Genomic DNA, 19,800 nt, shown 5'->3' on the forward strand with positions numbered 1-19,800 from the left:
TACACACAGATCCTTTAATTGGTTTGCACAAGTTGAAGGTGTTTTGTTCGGTCACTGCATTCAAACTCCCACTCATGAGGGCCTCAAGGATTGGCCTGAGTCTGCTGTAGTCAGTAACGACAACAACTTCTTAATTACTTTCAAAATCATGTTTATTAAATTTAGAAAACACCATTTTGTTAACAGTTTCATAGCAATAGCAGGAAAGAACTGAAACTGTAAGAGAGAGAGAGAGAGAGAGAGAGAGAGAGAGAGAGAGAGAGAGAGAGAGAGAGAGAGAGAGAGAGAGAGAGAGAGAGAGAGACGTAGGTGGGGCCTGGGCCAACCCCTGAGTTAAAAACCAGCTGTGTTCTGGAGCTCATCCGTCCCTACACATCTGCTCTCTGGGGTCACCTGCATCTAACCTGGCATAGACTAGAAGAGAGAGTCAGTGTGGTAGTCAACATCTCAAGGTAGAACGCCTAAAGAAACGAGACATAAGAAAACTCTGTAGACATCAGGTAGAAAAGTTGATTTGCAAAGTCACTTTTCAAGTCAAGGTATTTCCTGCCAAAATATACCGAGTATGCAACATTAACATGTAATTAGGTTGCCAAACCGTATCGGTATGTAGGTTTAATCACTTAGGGAGGGGGTTCTGCACAGCTTTAGGGGAGGAGGTGGACTCGGGGGGGGTACTTAGGGATGCAGTACAGATGTTGTCCGAAGAGGAAGTGCAAACAATGTCTATAAGGTGTGTTTGTTGAGGGGGCTGGGTGGGCGAGGGGTCACGGGGGTGTGAGCGAAACAGGGCTCCCCCCCTTTACTCATCAAGGTGCTGAGAGGGGCGACTCTCTGGAGGGCGAGCCCGAAATATCCTCAGGGGGAAAAACTGTGAGTGTGCAGGCTCGGATGCCGCCCAGCGACTCGGGTAAGTCAAACACTTTGTGCCATTCGTCCTTCTCGGGGTCGTACTTCTGTACTATTTCCACCATGCAGCGATTGTTCCACGAGTATCCGCCCACCACATAGATCTTATTCTCAAACACGGCCACGCCCACGTCGCTCTGGCCCCGCAACATGGCGGCGATAGGTGTCCACAAGTCAAGGGCGGGGGAGTAGTACTCGCAGCTCAGCACGTCGTCGTAGTCACTGGTGCCCCGGAAGTGGTTGCCCCCAATCACGTAGAGGCGGTCGCCCACCGTGCACATGCAGTGGAGGCCGCGCACTGTTGTCATGGGTGCTTTCTGAGTCCATTTATCTGCATCTGGGTCAAAGCACATGAGTTCCTTCTGAAAAGTGTCATGAGTGATTCCCCCTGCAGGAAAAGAGAGCACAAATTAGCCTCGTCACTGATCATTTGGGGGAGGAAAACAGCTTTGTGGGCTTGTCAATCAGACCGATCTGTGACTCATTTGCCTGTGTCAACCTACATTTTTCAGTTATCTAGGCCATGACCAGCCACAATAGTGGAAACAGCTTCAGGAGCATTATGAAGAATGAGAAGCAGGATAAAGGCATTTCACAAGTCAAATTCAAGCACTTTTCAATAATTTTCAAGGTGCATATTCAAGCTTTTCCAGCACCTTATAGCTGTGGTAAATTTATATACATATGTAGGAATATATAGGTATTTCTTATAGAGAATTATTATTTCACATCTTCATCACATTAAATCAGATGTTATAGTTCTATAAACAACCAAAATGATGTTTTGTGATAGTATTCTACTGACAAATTACAAGGAAACAAAGTTTCACAATTCAAAATGTGTGCAGACTTGGCATTAGAGCCTGACCAATACTGGGGCGAGTTTTGGGGCCGATGCAGATACCAATGTATTCTTTATACAGAATTTAGAGGCATGCAATGATCCATCAAAAGTGATTAACACTTCTGACAAAGAAACTGGAAACTTCCACCTGTATTTTTATTAGTTACAAATAACCATAAATAAAATACACAAATGGAGCAAAATAAAAAAGAAGGATCAAATATACAGAGAATACTGTTTACGAAACTAACAAATGAAACAATCTGCATTAGGTTTTGTTTAAAAAGAGAGTTTTTCATATAGGCTCGTATTGGACAACATACATGCTGATACTGATATAGACTGATATAGCTGTGATAGGCCAATATTGGGCCAATAATATTGGTTGCCCAATATATCAGTCAGGCTCTACTTAACATCCAATGTAACCTAACTGATTTGTTTTATTTCTTTATCTTATAAGTGAACTATTCAGTCAGGTAGTGATTAATTATGACAGTAATGCAATTTCAAGCTGTTTTAAGCACTTAATCCAAAATCCAAACAATTTTCAAAACCTTTAAAATTTGATCAAATGAATTACTTAACTCCTTTCTATTAATGTTTTCTTGCTTTTAAGGATTTCCAGCGCCCATACAAACCCTGATTTTAAAATCTCACCTTACCTTGAGACCTATTTCTCAAACTGTAACTCAAACTCAACAACCAGTACACTGGGTAAACTGTTATTCTACAAACTAGAGTGACATCGATATTTGTTCAGCCTCTTTTCCACATGATGCTGATGATGAGCTCTCAGTACAAGGAGGAACAGCATTACAAAGCGTTCACGCACATACGCACAAACAGACTGTAGACGCCAGGACACAAAAAAGCTGAGGGAAAGTGGGGAGGAAAAAAAAAAAAACAGGACATGTCTACAGGGAAGGCTTAAAATAAAGAGGAACACAATCCCAGCATGCATTTGGGTGGAAGCCAGCCCACCCCTCCCCCCCGTAGGCAGAGTGACTAGGAGCGAATGCAGTGAAGATTTGCAGAGCATGCCGAATAGAGGCAGAATCCCTCTTTTGCTGCTGCCCAGTGATCGTGTGCTCGGTTTATTGTCGAGGCCTAAGCTGTCTATTCAGCTGCCATGACTCAGATCTGTGATGCAGCACCTCTTTAACTGATCAAATCCAAAGATAGCCTGACTATCCATTTTCTTTATCCAAGTAGTCCACGGGGCAAGTCTGCTATTAAAATCCTGACAAGAGAACAGTGGTGGAGTCGACGTAAGGTCCTTACAATTCCTCTCAAGAGGCCCTGCTGCTATTCTGATTCAATTCAAGGGCTTTGGCCTTTCCCTGATGCAATGATGTCTGATCAGTATCCCGCTCTCCTAATGTCTAATCAGTGCCATTAGCGAGACACTAAGAGAGGACAAGATTTGGCCAAACTGAGCCAGGCTAAAAGCTTTTGCCCTTCCACAGACAGCACAGGACACACTGGGGGATTGTTTGTATTGTCTGCTACATATGCCACACAATAACATTTCCCTGTTCAGTCATGTAGATATAAAACAGAATCCCCTTGTAAAACCAGTGACCTGCTTGGTTGGTTGAATCAGTGCCGGCACAAGTCCGATCCATAGAGACAATGGAGAACAGACACAGAGGTGAGGCGGGAAGATGGGGCACAGCATATACAAAACACACAGACTTGAGCTCCAGTACAAACCTGGATGTTAATGATTAATCTTCAATTGATTAAACAGCACTAGAATTTGACCGATTAAAACTTTATTAACCAATGTTTGTTTGGTGTACAATTACTACTTCTTCTTTCATGTAACTAAAGTGTTGCTATACTTGTTTAAATGACACTTAAAACAAAAAGATGTGTGTTTTCTGTCGTCTTAATTATTGACAATTTATCCATTTTCCATTGTTATCCATTTTCAGCTATCAGTTAAGAAATATACACAAAATTTGAATCCCTACTACAAACATTAACTACTAATGATGTGTTTGTTACAGTGTGAATTGATCCGTTTTTTTCTATATCACACATTGAGCTCTGTTTTGATCATAAATGCAACAGATTACTTGAGTTCCTCTTTTCACACTATTTTTCATTGTTAAAATGTTTGAATACCTTTAAAAGTCTTTTACAAACTGCCCTGAAGGAAACATGTTGCCGTTTTACATAATCCTTGACTTGAGGTGAATGCGATACGGATGTCACTGGTATGGCCCGTTTGTTTTAGTCTTTCCTTTGTATAATTTTTTATGTATTGTATGCATGTATGAAACTGAATGTGCTGCTGTCGAGACCAGGACTCCCTGGAGGAAAAGATCTAGTATATCAGTACCTTCCTGACTTAATTAAGTATAAATAAATAAAGATCAAATTTAAAAAAAAAAAAGTGCTTTTAATTTCAGGCAAGATATATTCAGTAACCTGCATTTCTCCACTGACCACAACCACACTCTTGAAGTCGTCCTGTCAAGTTCATTTTTCAGCCCTTTGACATTTCAGTCCCTCTATCAACCCCTGCAGGAGCGTCAAACAATAATAGACAGTAATTTACTCTCTATAGTGAGCAGCAAATTGAAATTTCAAACACTTATGAATCATTGTCACTTTGGGTCATCGCTGACGAATGATGAGTCACACAACGGATATTTTCTCATCTATTAAATTGAACAGAAGGAATGGCGGGATTGTTAGCAGAAAGTAGTGTTCATGCCATAACACTGCTTTTTTCATTCCAGTGATCAAGTGGGGAGGATGCTCGCAGACATTAAAAATCACCCTCCTTTTCTGCATTAAAGGGCCAAGTGAGTAATACAGGGATTTATTGGCAAAATATGACAGAAATAAAATATAATATTCACTGGGCTGTTTTCATTAGTTTATGATCACCTGAAAACAAGACTCATTGTGTTTTTGTTATCTTAAAATAAGTAAAAAAAAAATGTAATAAATACATTTAAATGCCTGGTGAACGTTGTTACCAAGTCTGCTCCTGAGACAGCCATTACTCCCTGCAAATCATTTGTAACTTTAAAGCTTAAGTTATGAAGCTCACACAGTGCATGGCCTGGAGCAAAATTCAGGGACAAATACAAAATACAAAAAAAGTCCCTTAAGAACATTCAGCTTGTCTTCAAAGGTAACCTGCTAATGACTGCAGGAATGCTCACAACCCAGTCACATTTACCAATTCTACTTGTAACTTCTGCACCAAAGATCTGACAATAGGGCTGCAACTAACGATTATTTTAATTGTTGATTATTGTGTTAATTATTGCAGATTAATTTATTGATCTATGAAATGAGAAAGTGAGATGGATTTCTTTCACTTTTTTCTGACAAAGTCCAAGGTAATGTCTTCAAGTGTAGCTGGAAAGCTACGTGAAACAGAGACACGCAGGAAATCTCAACATCTGAGAGACTGAAAAAAGGATTTTCTGCCATTTTTGCATGGAAAACTAATCAATCGATTATCAAAATAGTTAATACTCAATAATTTCAAATAAAAATAATCACAAATGATCACAAAAGCTCTTGTCTATGAAACAGTTGCTGTCATTACATCTAAAGTCATAAATTACTCAAAGGGTGCAGTGTCTTTGCTGTAAATGATGGAGTAAAAAACTAAAAAATGTTCTAAACTGTGAGACCACCCACACACAGATCTTAATCTCTCAGATAGGATGGTGAACCAGAAGCTCTGTGCTGGTTCAGTACTCAAGCCTGAACTCTGCCACACCACTTGAGCTGTGATGGTCTGTGGGCTGAGTGCATTTGTCAGGTTCATCCAGCTGACAGAATACCTTCAGACAGCGCAGCAGCACAGCCGGAGAATGTGACCTGATCCACTGTGACAGACGGACACAGAACTGCACTTCAGCACGGGTCACCTTGCACAGAAACGCTGTAACCCCTAAGACTGTGGGCGCTACAGCGGGGCCTCGGTGCAACAAAACTCCCCTAACAGCGAATGCTTGTTTACATGCACCTTTTGCATTTAAAAGCAGTCTATAACAGACAGCTTTCATATAAGCCATAAAATTTCTCTAACTGCTCGATCAGCTGTATGCTACAACATGCAAATTTCCCCCTACATGTAGTTCTTGTCGCTGCAGGTGCAAAGCATGACATCGTGTCACAGTATTAGTGAAATTTACGAGGCTGTTGGCCTGCTAATGAGAGCATCACTGAAACATGAAACCAACACAAAAGGAATCCATTAGAATATCAAAAGGGGTGTGCAATAAATACTGTGTACTGCAGAGTGCAGCCTGAGGCAAAAAGACTGAAAAACAGCTGGCTACCAGCAGATTAGCTCAGTCCCTGACTATTATGTTATTAATCATTTCAGTTTATTTATTTTAAAAAGTGAAAATGTGTCTTTCATCTTCCCTCCACAGTAATATTAGGCCTGCCAGATCATGTGTTCTGCCTGGTCCCACACATGCCCCAGTTCTTTTGCTTGCCAAGTGAAAGACTAACTAATTAACAAGGTTATAAAAGTTTTGCTTTTTGCTTATATAAACAATGACAGTAATCATGTAAGAAGTTGGTTATTAGTTTCTGGCCAGTTCCCAGCAAGTCAGAGTTCATTAATATGAAATTAAATTAAAGTGGCTACATGCACCGTTTCACATATATGCACAGAAACAAAATCTAGCTACTCTAACCATAATATATCATCAGACAAGGAGGAAATGTGCTAAATTAAAATACTGGCCGACAACGCTACAGCCAGTAGGTTTTCCTTTAAATTTCCATTCTGGGTGCACCCCGTAGCTCAGTTGGTAGGGCATGCACCCCATGTACTGAGGCTCTGAGTGCTCTCCAGCAACCACGGGTTTGACTTCTGCCTGCAGCCCTTTGTTACTCGTCAATCCCCAACTCTGTCATACCTTCAGCTGTCCTATTAATTAAAGGCATAAAAGCCCCCCAATATATCAAAATATTTAAATTAGTGCCGAATGTTCACTGAGTAAGTGTCAGTTTATGAGTTGTATGAAATCATTAACAATCTTCAACAAAGAGCAGATGCTAGAAAATTGAATTAAGCAATATGTTAATGGAGTCTGGCAGACAGTCACTGAAGTCAAACTCCAGAGTTCATGTTTTTGGAGCAGAGGGCTTTTGTCTTCAGAACAACAACTGACAGTTATAAACAGCTGATCAACTTACACTCATGGTTGCTTGTAATTGTGTGTGTGTGTGTGTGTGTGTGTGTGTGTGTGTGTGTGTGTGTGTGTGTGTGTGTGTGTGTGTGTGTGTGTGTGTGTGTGAAGCATGATATTGTGCTTCTCTTGCACTTCTATTCAATGTCCTTGTAGTCTATAGGCAACCTGCCTACAGACTGTGGGAGGGGAGGGAGACAACTTTCTTCAAACATAGATTGTACATTAAATAGGAATTCAATCTATTCACAATATACCATTTATGGCTCCAATTAGCTATTTGGACTGTGGTACTCAAGGCAAGGGTCTTATATTGCTCCTTTAACACACATGTACAAAAGCAATCAAACAAGCAAATGTATCTTGTGAGTTTTGGGACTATAAAACAAAAAGAAACGAACTAATTAGGTAGGTAATGTGTTGTGTACAGAACTACATAATATTGATTTGCAGGGATAATGAGATCTGTGGATTATAAAATTAAATTCAGTGGTTGTGTGCACAGTAATCAAAATCAGGGAGTGTGTCTAATAAAACAGCGTGCATGCTGGTCGGCACCTTCCATTGTAAATAAGCTTAATACTACTGATGCTAAAGAGGTTCCAATATTTCATTTTAATTTGCCAAAGCCTCCAAGCTCGCAGGTACAGTGTGTGACTAGTGCAAAGATGTTAATGTATGTTAATTCACCGAGGCTGTAGAGACTAAGTCTATCCCTAATACTAATTTACTGTCCCGCCTCTTTAAATAGATCACAGCCACACTAATGCATTGGTTCAAACGCTGAGTACTGAAGCAGTTACAAATACCAAGGTCAAACAGCTGGTGTTTATTCCTTGTCACTTGATTGAGCTGCACTGGTTAAATTTCCAAAATTGATCCAATGATGATCTGATTCAAACTGAGATTTGTACAAAACACTGTGACTGGTGAATTTTATTGCTTTGAACTTATAGTATATACGGTACATGCATTTAAAGATCAATTAGTCATGTGTCGGTTCAATTCCGATATTCACAGTATGGATGATAAACTGTAGAAATGTCCATGAGCTCTTTTCCATGTTTCTGAACACTGTTTATGTTCATGTGTTGTAGAATGATGACAGTACCCACGGCCAAGAGGGATTAACACCGGCTCTTCAGCGTTACACCTCCTACACGGGCTTCAGTCCTCTACTTTGCTCCATCCTTCCCAATTTGCCTTACACCCCTCCCTTCCGCTTCCTTTGTAGCACCGCTCTGGATTAGTCACACTGAGAAACTAGGGCTCATCTCCATAACGCAGGATTTGTTTTCAATCCTATGAAGTGAACAAGTATTGAGGTGACACCTCAAGAGCAAGTAGTAACTGCCCAAAGGCCCAAATTCTCCGTGTTCAGGAATGATTTGTACAAGATACTCTTTTATGATGTAGTAAGTTCAAAAGATACAAATCTGGCATTATCATAGTTAGAATTAGTTTTATTAATATAATCTTATCAATGAAAACTCAAAAACTAAAATATAATGTATGTTAGTGCTGTAGTGAATAGTTTGAAGCTTCATTCATAAAAACATTGGAATGCTTCACAACTTTTCTTTTTAGTATATCTATTCATTCTGTTTAAACACGATATTTCTGCACAGTTGCAGATAAAGATTAGGCATTACTAATATTATTACTATTATGCTATTTGTAGAATTTGATTCCAGTGGTTGCTGTGGAGGATTGGTTCCAACTTCCAAACATTTCCAATGACTCCAGAGCATTATATAAAGTCCAAAAGCCTAAATTTATTGGAAAAAAAAGACATATATGCAACAGACTTTTATCCAACAAAATAAATCAATCCATATGTATTAGCATTTAGCCAATTTAGCAATTTCTCTAAGGTCAAAAAACTGTTTGCTCTCCCACTTGCTGCACACAAAGGAAGGCAGGCATCCATTTTAAAAGCACCATAGATTACATTTATATAACAGCAATAACAAAAAAATCTATTAAAAAATACCAACTCATTTAATCCGATGACTCATTTTATTCAAATTGAGGATTTTGTTGGAGGATGTTTTTTATGGATGATGATGTCATAAAATATGACGACAGACATTAAAGGTTCATTCGAAAACCTCTAAGAAGCTTTGAATGTAAAAAAGACATTTTGTACAGCCCTAATGTGCGTACTACTTGTTAGAAATCTAAATACCAAATTCATGGTAAAATCATTTTAACTGAATTTAGTACTGTGATTCAACTCCCCCCACAGACCTCTAATGCATGTGCCAATCAAAAGCTGAACCTTGAAAAATAATTCCTCTTTGAATGTTTCTATTGAATATGAATAATAAACACATACAGCTCTCTCTCAATGACTCAAGGCAACGTATCATACATGCAGTGGAGATTAGAGGAAAGGTATCAAATGAGGCAACCACAGAATAAGATTTTATGGCCTTGAATGTTATGAGATGTATTCAGCCATTTAATACTTTGAAGAAGAAAAAAAAGATCTAATTAAAAATCACAATGCACTAAAATTCATTTCAATTACGACTGCAAGATATGAAATCTATTTTTAAAATGCACGACACATCTAGGCCTACCACAATTATTATGTAATCGTGATTATTTGAGCTGACCACCATCCTTTAACATACTCACTTTCAGTCAACTGTATGAAACAGCTGGATAGAATAAATTGTTATATTTCCTCCACAATTTCCACATCGTTTTCTAATGTTAGAGATTTGACTGGCGCCATTTTAATCATCTTGTTGCATCACCTGCTAAACACATGTGTGTGTGTATTATTTAAAAAGAAATGTATTAGGCTACTATAAAAGTAGCATAAAATGAACAGAAAAAAATAACATTGCATTGGAAATCACAATCATTTATAGTTTGTTTGTAGTAGTTATAGTAGTTTACAGTTATTGTCCACTAATAAGAAATTTCAGGATCATTCCTGCCCTGCACTAATCCACACATTACATATCGCTCTGTATTTGGGATGGTTACAAATGAAGAACTTAAGCTCCCTGGAGTCACTTACCTGAAATATACATATAACCACCGTACACCGTCCCAGCATGGCCATAATGTGGCTCATTCATTTTGGCAACATATGTCCATTCATTTGTCCTTGGGTTGTAGCACTCCACAGTGGCTTTAAGAAAAAGATGAAAAAAAAAGAGAGAACGTATTAGTAGAAAGTAGGTCAAGACACAACTAAGGAGGACAAACAGCAGCAAATGAGGCCTTGGAGGGTCTCAGCGTGGGAGCTAAAACATGGATTTAAATACAGAGTACACATCCCTGCAACCCCACCAGCACTGACTGCACAGGAAATAAGGAGATTGTAAGATCCTTTATCTTAAGGGCCCCGAGGATGGTTCTACAAAATCTGTGAGAAAGCAGAATAAGGACAGTGGGTGAGTGACTGGTGCCTAAGTGACCCCTCAACAGTCAACTTGTGGGCTTGTTCAGAGCTTTGAAAAGGGTTGTGATTGGATGAAGAGCAAGTTGACAACCAGCGAGAGATGTGACGACCTCAACATCAAGGGATCTTCACCGAGGACATGTAAACTTTGATCAGATGTTATAATTCAGGATTGTAACACATATGCGTGACTTGCGCTTTTTATCTTTTGTAGCAAATGCCACAAAAGAGATTTTAACCAAAGAATCATGAGCCATAGATAAGTCATCTTAGCAGCTGAGGGAAGACTCATCTGCATATAACAGGATAAAGAGGTACTGTAGTGTGAGTGCAGCTGATGGAAAATGTAGTGTAGTCGGTGACCTAATAAGACAATCAGCTGAAAACCAACAATAAAACTGTACACTTTTTAAAGGCTTTGGTTAAATCGTTGATTAAATGAAATCATATTGGTTCTAAAATAAAACATTAAGCTCAGAACCACTGCCATCCCTGAGCAGGCTGGGCAATTCTCAATAGGGAAAATGAGTGAATACCTTCCTCTGCTTGCTCAACAACCATCATCAAAGTGACCTTGGGCAGAGCTCAAAATCTTGCAACTGTACAGACATATTAGAGGACAAGATATGTACCAAGCAGATCTAAAATACAGTTAAAATGAGTGCAGAGCAGGTTTGGACTAAAAAGGCATAGATATTAAAAAGTTTCTCATTAATAAATCATAAATTGACATGCATATAAACTCTATATGAATCTCTGAATGATGCTGATTTACCTACAGAGACCAGAGGCTGATATCTTGCGTAATATTCTTTAGAGATATACTAAATTAAACTGATACATCACATCAAATTTCCTGTGAAGAAGGTTGCATTGTTTACAGCTGATAACAGACTACTGCCTGCTTGTCATGGCTGGTACTTATAATAATTTCACATTTTTGTATCTTAAAAGGAAGTTCATTTAACCTGTAGTTTATGCACACCTGAGGGTAAGAAAGGCAAAGATATACGTGCAAAGATGGGTGATTTAATATTTTATACCCCAGACCAAACCAAATCTAACTGACAACACAATGACAAAGACAAACAGTTCTGACTCTTCAAATGTTCCATAATCAAGTTCAACTAAAAATTTCACAAATATACTTTGGCTTGTATAGAGACTTTTGCCCAAGAATTCATATTCACTTTGACATAGTCTGACAAATCAGATATTATTATAGCTGATATTTCTTAATTTTATTATCAGAATACTAAATCATCATATCATATTAATTTGCCCTATATTTGTCATGCATGCCTACTAATAAGAATTAATTTCTCCCCCCTGAAGGTTGTTCACCACAGAACTTAACAGAACACTCCAAGGGTGAAGCTGGGAGCTGGAGACATCTGGTGATAATAATTACGTAGCATCCTTCTCTGACCTCAAATCTCACAGTGGGATTACAAGATACTGTAAACGATCTATGGATTGTGATTGGTCCAGATAATCTCAGATGAACAGAATAAAAAAGAAAAATAACTAATTACTTATTTCGTGCTGTAATTTTTGCTTTAAATATTACATCATTTGAATCCAAAGAAATTTAGAACCACTGAATAAGAGATTTTATGCTGACTTCTACATTTTGCCTCTGTAGAGTGGGTCATAAAAAAAAAAAAAAAACTCTAAAAGACCATTAAAAGCAAGTTATAAATTCTAAGTACAACTTTCCTTTTACATTATAAAGTACCATGCTACTACTGCATATTAATATAATTTACTTTAATAATTGATTCATAATAAATGATTATATGACAACAAAAATGTTTTTTTCTCTCATTGGCGAATAAGTAAATACCATCCCCATGACACGACATTTAAAATGAGATCCATATGTCTTTCAGTTACATCAGTTTTCTTCAAAATATATTTGTGTCATTTTAAATGAACAAAACAAAGCGTATTGAGAAATGCCCTCATTAAAAAGGTGCACCAGTTAAGATTGAAATCTTCCTCCTGTAAAATATATCCAGGTTAATGTGAAGCTTTTCTTTCACAATCTGGGTATTTCACACACAACAAAAAAACCACGCCCGTTTGACTTCCCCGGGGTAAATAAATATAATGCAGGGGCCAGGCACATCCAGGGCTAAACCACATGCAGTGAGGGAGCAGTGGAACGTAAAGCAGAGAAGGCAGTTGTGTAGACGGGCAGTGAACCGGGGCCGTGTTCTTTGGTCTAATTATAACCCAGAAGAGAAGACTGCTCACACTGTGGCCTCTCTCTCTGTCCGCTGCAGTTACAGAGCTGAATTTAAGTACTGGGTGGCACCTCTCTGTGGTCCATACTTACAGCTGCAGAGATTCCAGATTCGTTACTCAGCATCAACAACCACACTACAATGAACAGATATAAATATATCAGTTCATTGAAGGGTTTCTATGAGAGGAGTGAGTCTAAATTTAACAAAATGATGTTTGAGCTCAAAAAAGCATCAGGTTACCAACTAAAAACTATCAGATACAACCACTTTATGTTCACTAAAAATTTCTATGCAACCTTTCACTTAATCCTCTCAGCCAGTGTGATCCTTTCTTCTCAACAAAAAGGACTACTTAAGGGTGTAGGCTGTGACTGTGTTGTATTGCATTGTACTACATTATTTGGCGAAAAAATGTCAAAACTTAGAATATAACATAACGAAACCCAAAACAACACCTCACCAAAATACTGCCTCATAAATGATGAAACAACACTAAACATTACAAAGGATTCTGCACGTGGTGAAATGTTAAATATTGGACAACATGAGACTGTAAAGGTGTTCATGATAATGTGCACATCCTCTAAATTCTATTAAATTACACAGAGATTAAGCACGCAACATGTTGAAACAGCAAATGATGTGTAGGCACAACACTTGATTACCAGCGTCAGTACGCTTGCAGCCTTATTAAACTACTCAGGCTTTCTGCTACTGCTCCTTGATATTTAAGTGTATAATCTCATACAATATTAATTAAAATGCTTCTGTTGTTGCTTAAAAAAGGAAAAGATAAAACAAACAGACGGGGAAATAAACTCACCGAGCTCCCCAGCGGCGTTCCTTCCACCGACAGCATAGAGGTGTCCCTTGAGTGCGCTGAGGTGGAAGAAGGTACGTTTCTCATTAAGGCATGCCACCTGCATCCACTTGTTGTAGCGAGGATCGTAACGGAACACGGTGTCCACTGCTGTCTTGCCTTTGGTGTCATAGTTGCTTTGGCCACCCACCACATAGAGGAAGTTGCCAATGACTGCGATGCCGTGTTGGTAGCGGGGCGCATCCATGGGTGCCAGTGCCTTCCACTCGTGAGCCTTCTCATCAAAAAGACGCAGCTCCTTACTCACAACTAGCTGCTGGCGCAGAACGCCACCCAGGGTGACCAGATGGGCACTGTCTGAGCGGATGGCTGTCCGTTCTGACTGCATAACTGGCTGCATGTAGGGCATCATTTGGTAGTTGCTAGCCTCCAGGAGAAGGTTGACACAGGTGTTGTCCGTGCGCATAAAGTCCACTGTCTGCACATGATTGATGAGCTCCTGCGGGTTCATGAGGGGAAAGCGGATGTTCTTCATGAGCTTTGGGGCATAGTCCATACGACCGTCTTCGTAGCGTAGCCAGCGGCACGCGGCTTTGAACAGGTCTAACTCAGTGCAGTGTTTCAAGCTGTTGCTAGACAGTACAAAAGCCAACCGTTCAAACGGCAGCTTGACAAACTCTCCTGTGCCCAGCAGCGAGGGAAAGTTCTTCAGGATGAAATTGTTGACATATTTGTCCACCTCTGTGAGGTTATACGTGTTGGCAATGCGTCCCACCTCTACACAGTTGTCAAGGGAAACCTGCAGGGAAGAGGAAATCAAAATCTTGGAATGCTGCAACAGAGACATCTGAGGACATGCAGGACTGGATTGTCCCAACTTGTACAGAGAAACTCATGTCCTTAGACAAAATGATTTCTAATTATAAAACATAGGTTATTTAACACTGGATGATGCTGCAATCAAGGGAAAATTAACATACATTCTACACCTTTAATACAGAACATAAGTAATCGACAAGAGGATTTGCTGCTCTTCTCTTTTTAATCTCACTGTGAACTTAATACTTTTTAGTATTTAGTCTATTGGCAAGAAAAATAAGCAATTTTAGGATGTCATTATGGGATCTAAAGAATTATTCATAGTAGAAAATCAGTTTACATGGACAATATCTATTCAATCTGACTGAATTCATTCTGATTAGAAATTTCGACTTAACTGTACATCAAGTGATCCAATAGAATGTGTGTTTACATGTCTGAAAGTATTTATCATAATATGAGTCTTTTGATCTTCTGGAAATATAGTTTTTCTACAGCCATGTTTCTGTCCCTCCTGGACACCTCTCCTAGACATGCAGCAAAAATATATTTATTCTAACAAGAGAGAAATGGTCAAAATATATATATGCTTACATGGTTATTACTTACTCTTGAATGAATTACAAAAGGTTTACACCAGTCCCATTTAACTCAATCATTCCAATTGAGGAGTTTACATGAAGCACTTTTATTCTGATTGGGCTATTTTTCCAATTATTTGAGGAATATTAGGGTCCATGTAAATGCAAAAAATGAAAGCAATTATTTGTTGCAGCCTGAGTTTACATCCACACAAATTAGTTTTAGTTACATTTTAGCAGTGCATTTTCTAATATAAATATTAAATGTTTATGCACACTGACTGCTGCTATTTTCTATTGGAACATCTTTAACATTTTACCTGGTGCCCCTCTCACCAAGCAGATAAATCATGTTAAGTAACAAAAAGAGATTTTTTTAGGTTTTCTGAGCAGTTATTCAACAGGGTTCAAATCATTATGAAATTATTATTTCTTGTGACTGACATTTTCTACTTAATAATAACATCAGAAAACAGACAGTACACACAAAATCTTTCTTGAAATGTGCTTTTATGCACATGCTCGCCTCCTCGTCAAACTACTCTCATGGGACTTCTTGAGCAGTTGAAAGGCAAAATATTTTTTGGAAAGTGATCAGAATAAATCACAGTTTTAACTTGATTTTTTTTTTGTATCCTAATATCCAAATCTAAAGCAAATTTACAACTGTTGAAGACTAAAGGGGAGCTGTGTACTTTTTGTGCGTTTCCTTACCCCAGATATAAGAAAAACCTTGCAGAAGTCCAGCACAGGCAGAATTTGTAAGAAGCTGGCTGCCTCGAGTGTGTCTTGCAGATTCTCCATGTTGAGTGACAACTTGGCTGTGTAGATAAAGTCAATGATTTTCTTCAGGCCTATTCGGTTGACTCCGTGTAGCTTGATGCACATTAAATCCTGTTCTTTCATTCCACCTGCATCAGGAGAGGGTTGGGGATGAAGAAAAAGTAGATGCTTACACGTGGTTCAGCTGACACATAATCTTATTTGACTGACAGGTCTATGAGCAGCCACATCTATTTGATTTTTACAAAGAACTTGAATAGTTTCAAGAAAAACAAAAAGCTTACGTAACGGAACAAATTCAATTAAGTTGAAAATAAAAAGTGCATTATTCCATTTAGATGCATATGCCTTATTGTGTAACATCAATGAATTGTTTTTAGTGTCAAAGGACTTATGTTAAGAGAAAGGATTGAGGGTCTTAGGCAGAATCCCATCGCTCAGCATCTGCGCTCACACAGCTCCCTTATCACTAATGAGCTATCCCTCACTCAAAGTCCAGTTTCCCCTTACTCCTACTTTAACAAGCTCATCTTCTGTTCCCATCACAGACCCTTCTTCATCTTAATCATACACTTTAAAAGCCAAATCTCAAACCTCACTTTCACTACTGTCATGAGATGAGACCCAAAGTAACCCCACTAACTGGTCCAACATTAAAATTTATTTCTCTGCTCCTTATATACACTAGTAATTTTATTTGCATTACGTAATCAAACCTCTGGTCATGAAAAATAAATCCATTAATTTTTGTTCTTCTGGGCTTTTTAAATGATTCTATAGCTTCCCAGTGGTATTCCTTATGTATTCAAATCAGTATTTTGATGCTAAACCCAACAAACTACAACTGAAACTTGATTATTCTATCTGCCTTTTTAAGAACCAAGGCTTCTGCAGGTTTCAACATGTTAAATTTTTTTTTTTTTTTTTTTTTAAACCCATTATGAATGCAATCTACTTATTTCACATCCATACCAGCAAGGAAGTACATGCACAGTTTGGATTAGTGGTTACTGGTTCAATGTTGGTTTCATTTAACCATTACATTATAGACTTATTTTTTTTTTCCCAAAAAGCAACTGAATTAATGTAACTTCATAATTTAATCAATTTTTAAGACCTATTGTAAGAGAGGTAATCACATTTAAGACCTCCTTTAGACATTTTAAGGACCTTAAGAACCCCTGAAAAACATTTCCCACATGACCTGATGTAGGTTTCAGCATCATGACATTGCAACATATAAACTCCCTCAGGTAATGGTGCTGTAAATGAATCTGGGGAAAGATTATTGAGCCTCATAGCGACAATTTGGGTTAGTGGCTCAGACCCAAAGCATCGCTATATGACAATGTGGAAAGAGGCTCAACAATCAACCACCTTTCTCCAGAATTGCTAATAGCACCTTCAGGCGGGGGAGGGAAGAGCACCAGTGCTTTAAACTATGTTGCTCTTTAATTACCTTTTTGCATCCTAATATATTTGCGGTGTCTAAAATCAGGTACAATTTTACAGTTTATTTGCTATTCCTGAAAATATCCTTCACACACTGCAGGTATTTAAATGTACTCAAGGTTCTTCCGTCTCTGCATACAGGGCGCCTAATAAGTCACATTTACAATCATAACAAGTACAAAGCACCATGAACATGAATGCATAACAATGACACACAGTGCTGGAAGAATGCGGGCACTGGCAAGGTCGATTTGCGTAATTTCTCAGGAGGCAAAATGACAGAGACATGACTGTATTAAAGCATGGTAATGAATATAATGAATATAAAAATGCTTGGTAGGAGAATACAGTGCAAGACAGAAGAAGATATGGGGCAATCTATGCATACAGCATAGCAACACAAAAACAGAACAATGGTGCAACTGGTACCAGTCAAATGGCTAATGCAATGTTCTGGTCCGGCTTTGTAAACTCACCTGTGAACATGGCTTTGAAATAGTCGGAGGAGGAGGCCATCATGGCACGGTGTACAGGGAAAGCTTCATCGCCATCCCCAGCCACCAGTGTGACGTCACATAGTAAACCCTCTATCCTCAGCTGATCAAATCCCTTACAGAGGAGGAGACAGGTGAGAGGTGCATGTTACGGTACCTGAACTATGTAGCAGTTTAATCCCAGACATGTGGACCTGTGCTCAGTCCACGCCAGACTTAGAAGACCATGTGATTCCTCTAATGATGGATTCACATGGATTCAGGCAGACAGACAAAAGCTTCTGCATGGTAGGCCTGGTCAACACAGCTGAAATACATATCACGATAGTTAAATGTCATATCAGTCGATATCGATTATTATTGATCATGTAGGTTGTGACTGATGACGTGTGCACTCCAAGAGGTGGAGGCGGCTGAGGTGATAAAATGAATAAATATCACAATATTTTAGACCAAATACCTCAATATTGCAACAACATTGTAGGGATTACTATTGGTGCTTTCATAAAATATTAACACAATGAAATTTTTTAATAAATAATCTTCAGTATTGTGGTAATAATAATGGCAAATAACAGAACAGCTAGAACAGTCTGGTGAGTTCAGAAAATGACTGACTTTACTGTAATGCAGGCTTTAAAAACAGGAAAAGACATCACTTGCACCATATCACAAGATAACGATATCCAAAATCTATCATGATATCTAATCTCATATCACGATATGATAAAATGTTGATATATTGCCCAACCCTACTTGACGGCACGGGAAAAACAAACAGACGGCTGGAATCACAGGAATCGTCCATGGTAATGGACGAGCCAATATTAAAATTTTATTCACAGCAACTTTAGTCATATTTGCCAACTTCCTTCTTCACTCTGATGTATCGGATATATCCTGTGTTTTTCCAGAAGTTATAGAAACCAGCGGCTGGAAGGAAATGCACCATCACCGTGAATAAATTACAGATTTTTTGGGGGGGTTCAATATTGTTGTCATTCAGATAACGTGGCGCACACTCATAAAAAATAATCATTTATATTTCAGATCTTCTCTGTAATAGAGCTAAGCGGTAAAAAAAAAATCAATGTTTCAGTACAGATCAGTAAAAATACATGGCCTGTCAGATGTGAGCTCACAGACCTAAAATGATGCATGACGGCTCTCTGGTCTGCTCAAACTGTCTGTCTGATTGTGGCCTCCTTGTTTTCTTCAGTGTCTTACATGTAATGGGTTCAGAATTATATGTTTTGAGCTACAGTTACATTATATTGTCCCCTTGGTAGGCATAAAAACACAGTAGGGACTTATACAGCATGGAAGCTTTGGCTGCAGGACACCAGATTCTGGCTACACAGATGAATTCACTGCTCTTTTTAGTCTCTTCAGGGAACTTTTTGATATTTAAAACAAATAATCCCATCTTAATCCACATGCAGTCAGGTTTTTTTTCATTTCAAACATACTGCACTCACACTACATTCTTCATACATGTACTCACTTATCTACAGCATATTATGCTTTTTGCATTAAAAGGGGAAAATGTTAAATGTATTCATCTCTACCCTGTTATTTGCTATGGTTTACATCATAACAGGTAGTACGAATAGCATGCAAGAAAGAAAACATTCAATGCATGCTCGATAAATGCCTGTAATTATCAATAGGCGGGTTTTTGGTAAGTTGCTTCTATATGCACCAGCTAACTCAGACTAAGTGAGCCCAAGGTGCAAGATCAGATGGCCTAGAAAAATCATTATCATTCCCTTACTGTGCTCTGACACCCAAAGATTAATGTGCAGCAAAAGCAGCCAACAGCCATTCATTTTCAATGAGGGCTGATGATGAAGGACAACTATAGATGTGGCAGCAGCAAACATTGCAATGCCAACACCCACTACAACGGCTTTAGGTTGATCCTAACTCAGTACTAATTGGTGATGCGCTAAAGCAGCCACCAAGTACAGATTGGAAATTTATGCTGGAAAACAGTATCTTCTATGTAAGTTGAAACCCATGACTTCTTTTAAAACAGATTTTTCTTAATAATTTCAGTTGCTGATTCCCACTTTTTTATCTATTGTATCTGTCAGTGTATCCATTTTATATATCTAGAAGAGGTGTTTCACTTTCTGCTTCTCCTTAAAAATATATTTCTGCTTTTTTGAAGTAGGGTTGTATGAGGTACTTTTTGATAGTCAAGTGTATTACCTACAGTAGACTGCGGTCAGCACATTCC

General features: G+C 38.6%; 1 protein-coding gene across 2 annotated transcripts in view; it reads right to left on the reverse strand.

Annotated features, from left to right (window-relative positions):
- Nucleotides 1–308: 308 nt before the first annotated feature.
- Nucleotides 309–19,800, reverse strand: part of klhl13 (kelch-like family member 13) — a 50,474-nt gene continuing 30,982 nt past the window's right edge. For both annotated transcript variants that reach the window (XM_084731088.1, XM_084731087.1), the window contains 5 exons: nt 17,541–17,673; nt 15,544–15,740; nt 13,433–14,228; nt 9,971–10,084; nt 309–1,297 (listed from right to left, as the gene is read on the reverse strand). In XM_084731088.1, the coding sequence (XP_084587214.1) occupies nt 810–1,297; nt 9,971–10,084; nt 13,433–14,228; nt 15,544–15,740; nt 17,541–17,673 (1,728 nt within the window). In that variant the 3' untranslated portion in view covers nt 309–809. The remainder of the gene's footprint in view (nt 1,298–9,970; nt 10,085–13,432; nt 14,229–15,543; nt 15,741–17,540; nt 17,674–19,800) is intronic.

This window comes from Lutjanus erythropterus, chromosome 11 (assembly GCF_056507025.1).
Source record: "Lutjanus erythropterus isolate fLutEry1 chromosome 11, fLutEry1.hap2, whole genome shotgun sequence".
Taxonomy (NCBI): Eukaryota; Metazoa; Chordata; class Actinopteri; order Lutjaniformes; family Lutjanidae; genus Lutjanus; species Lutjanus erythropterus.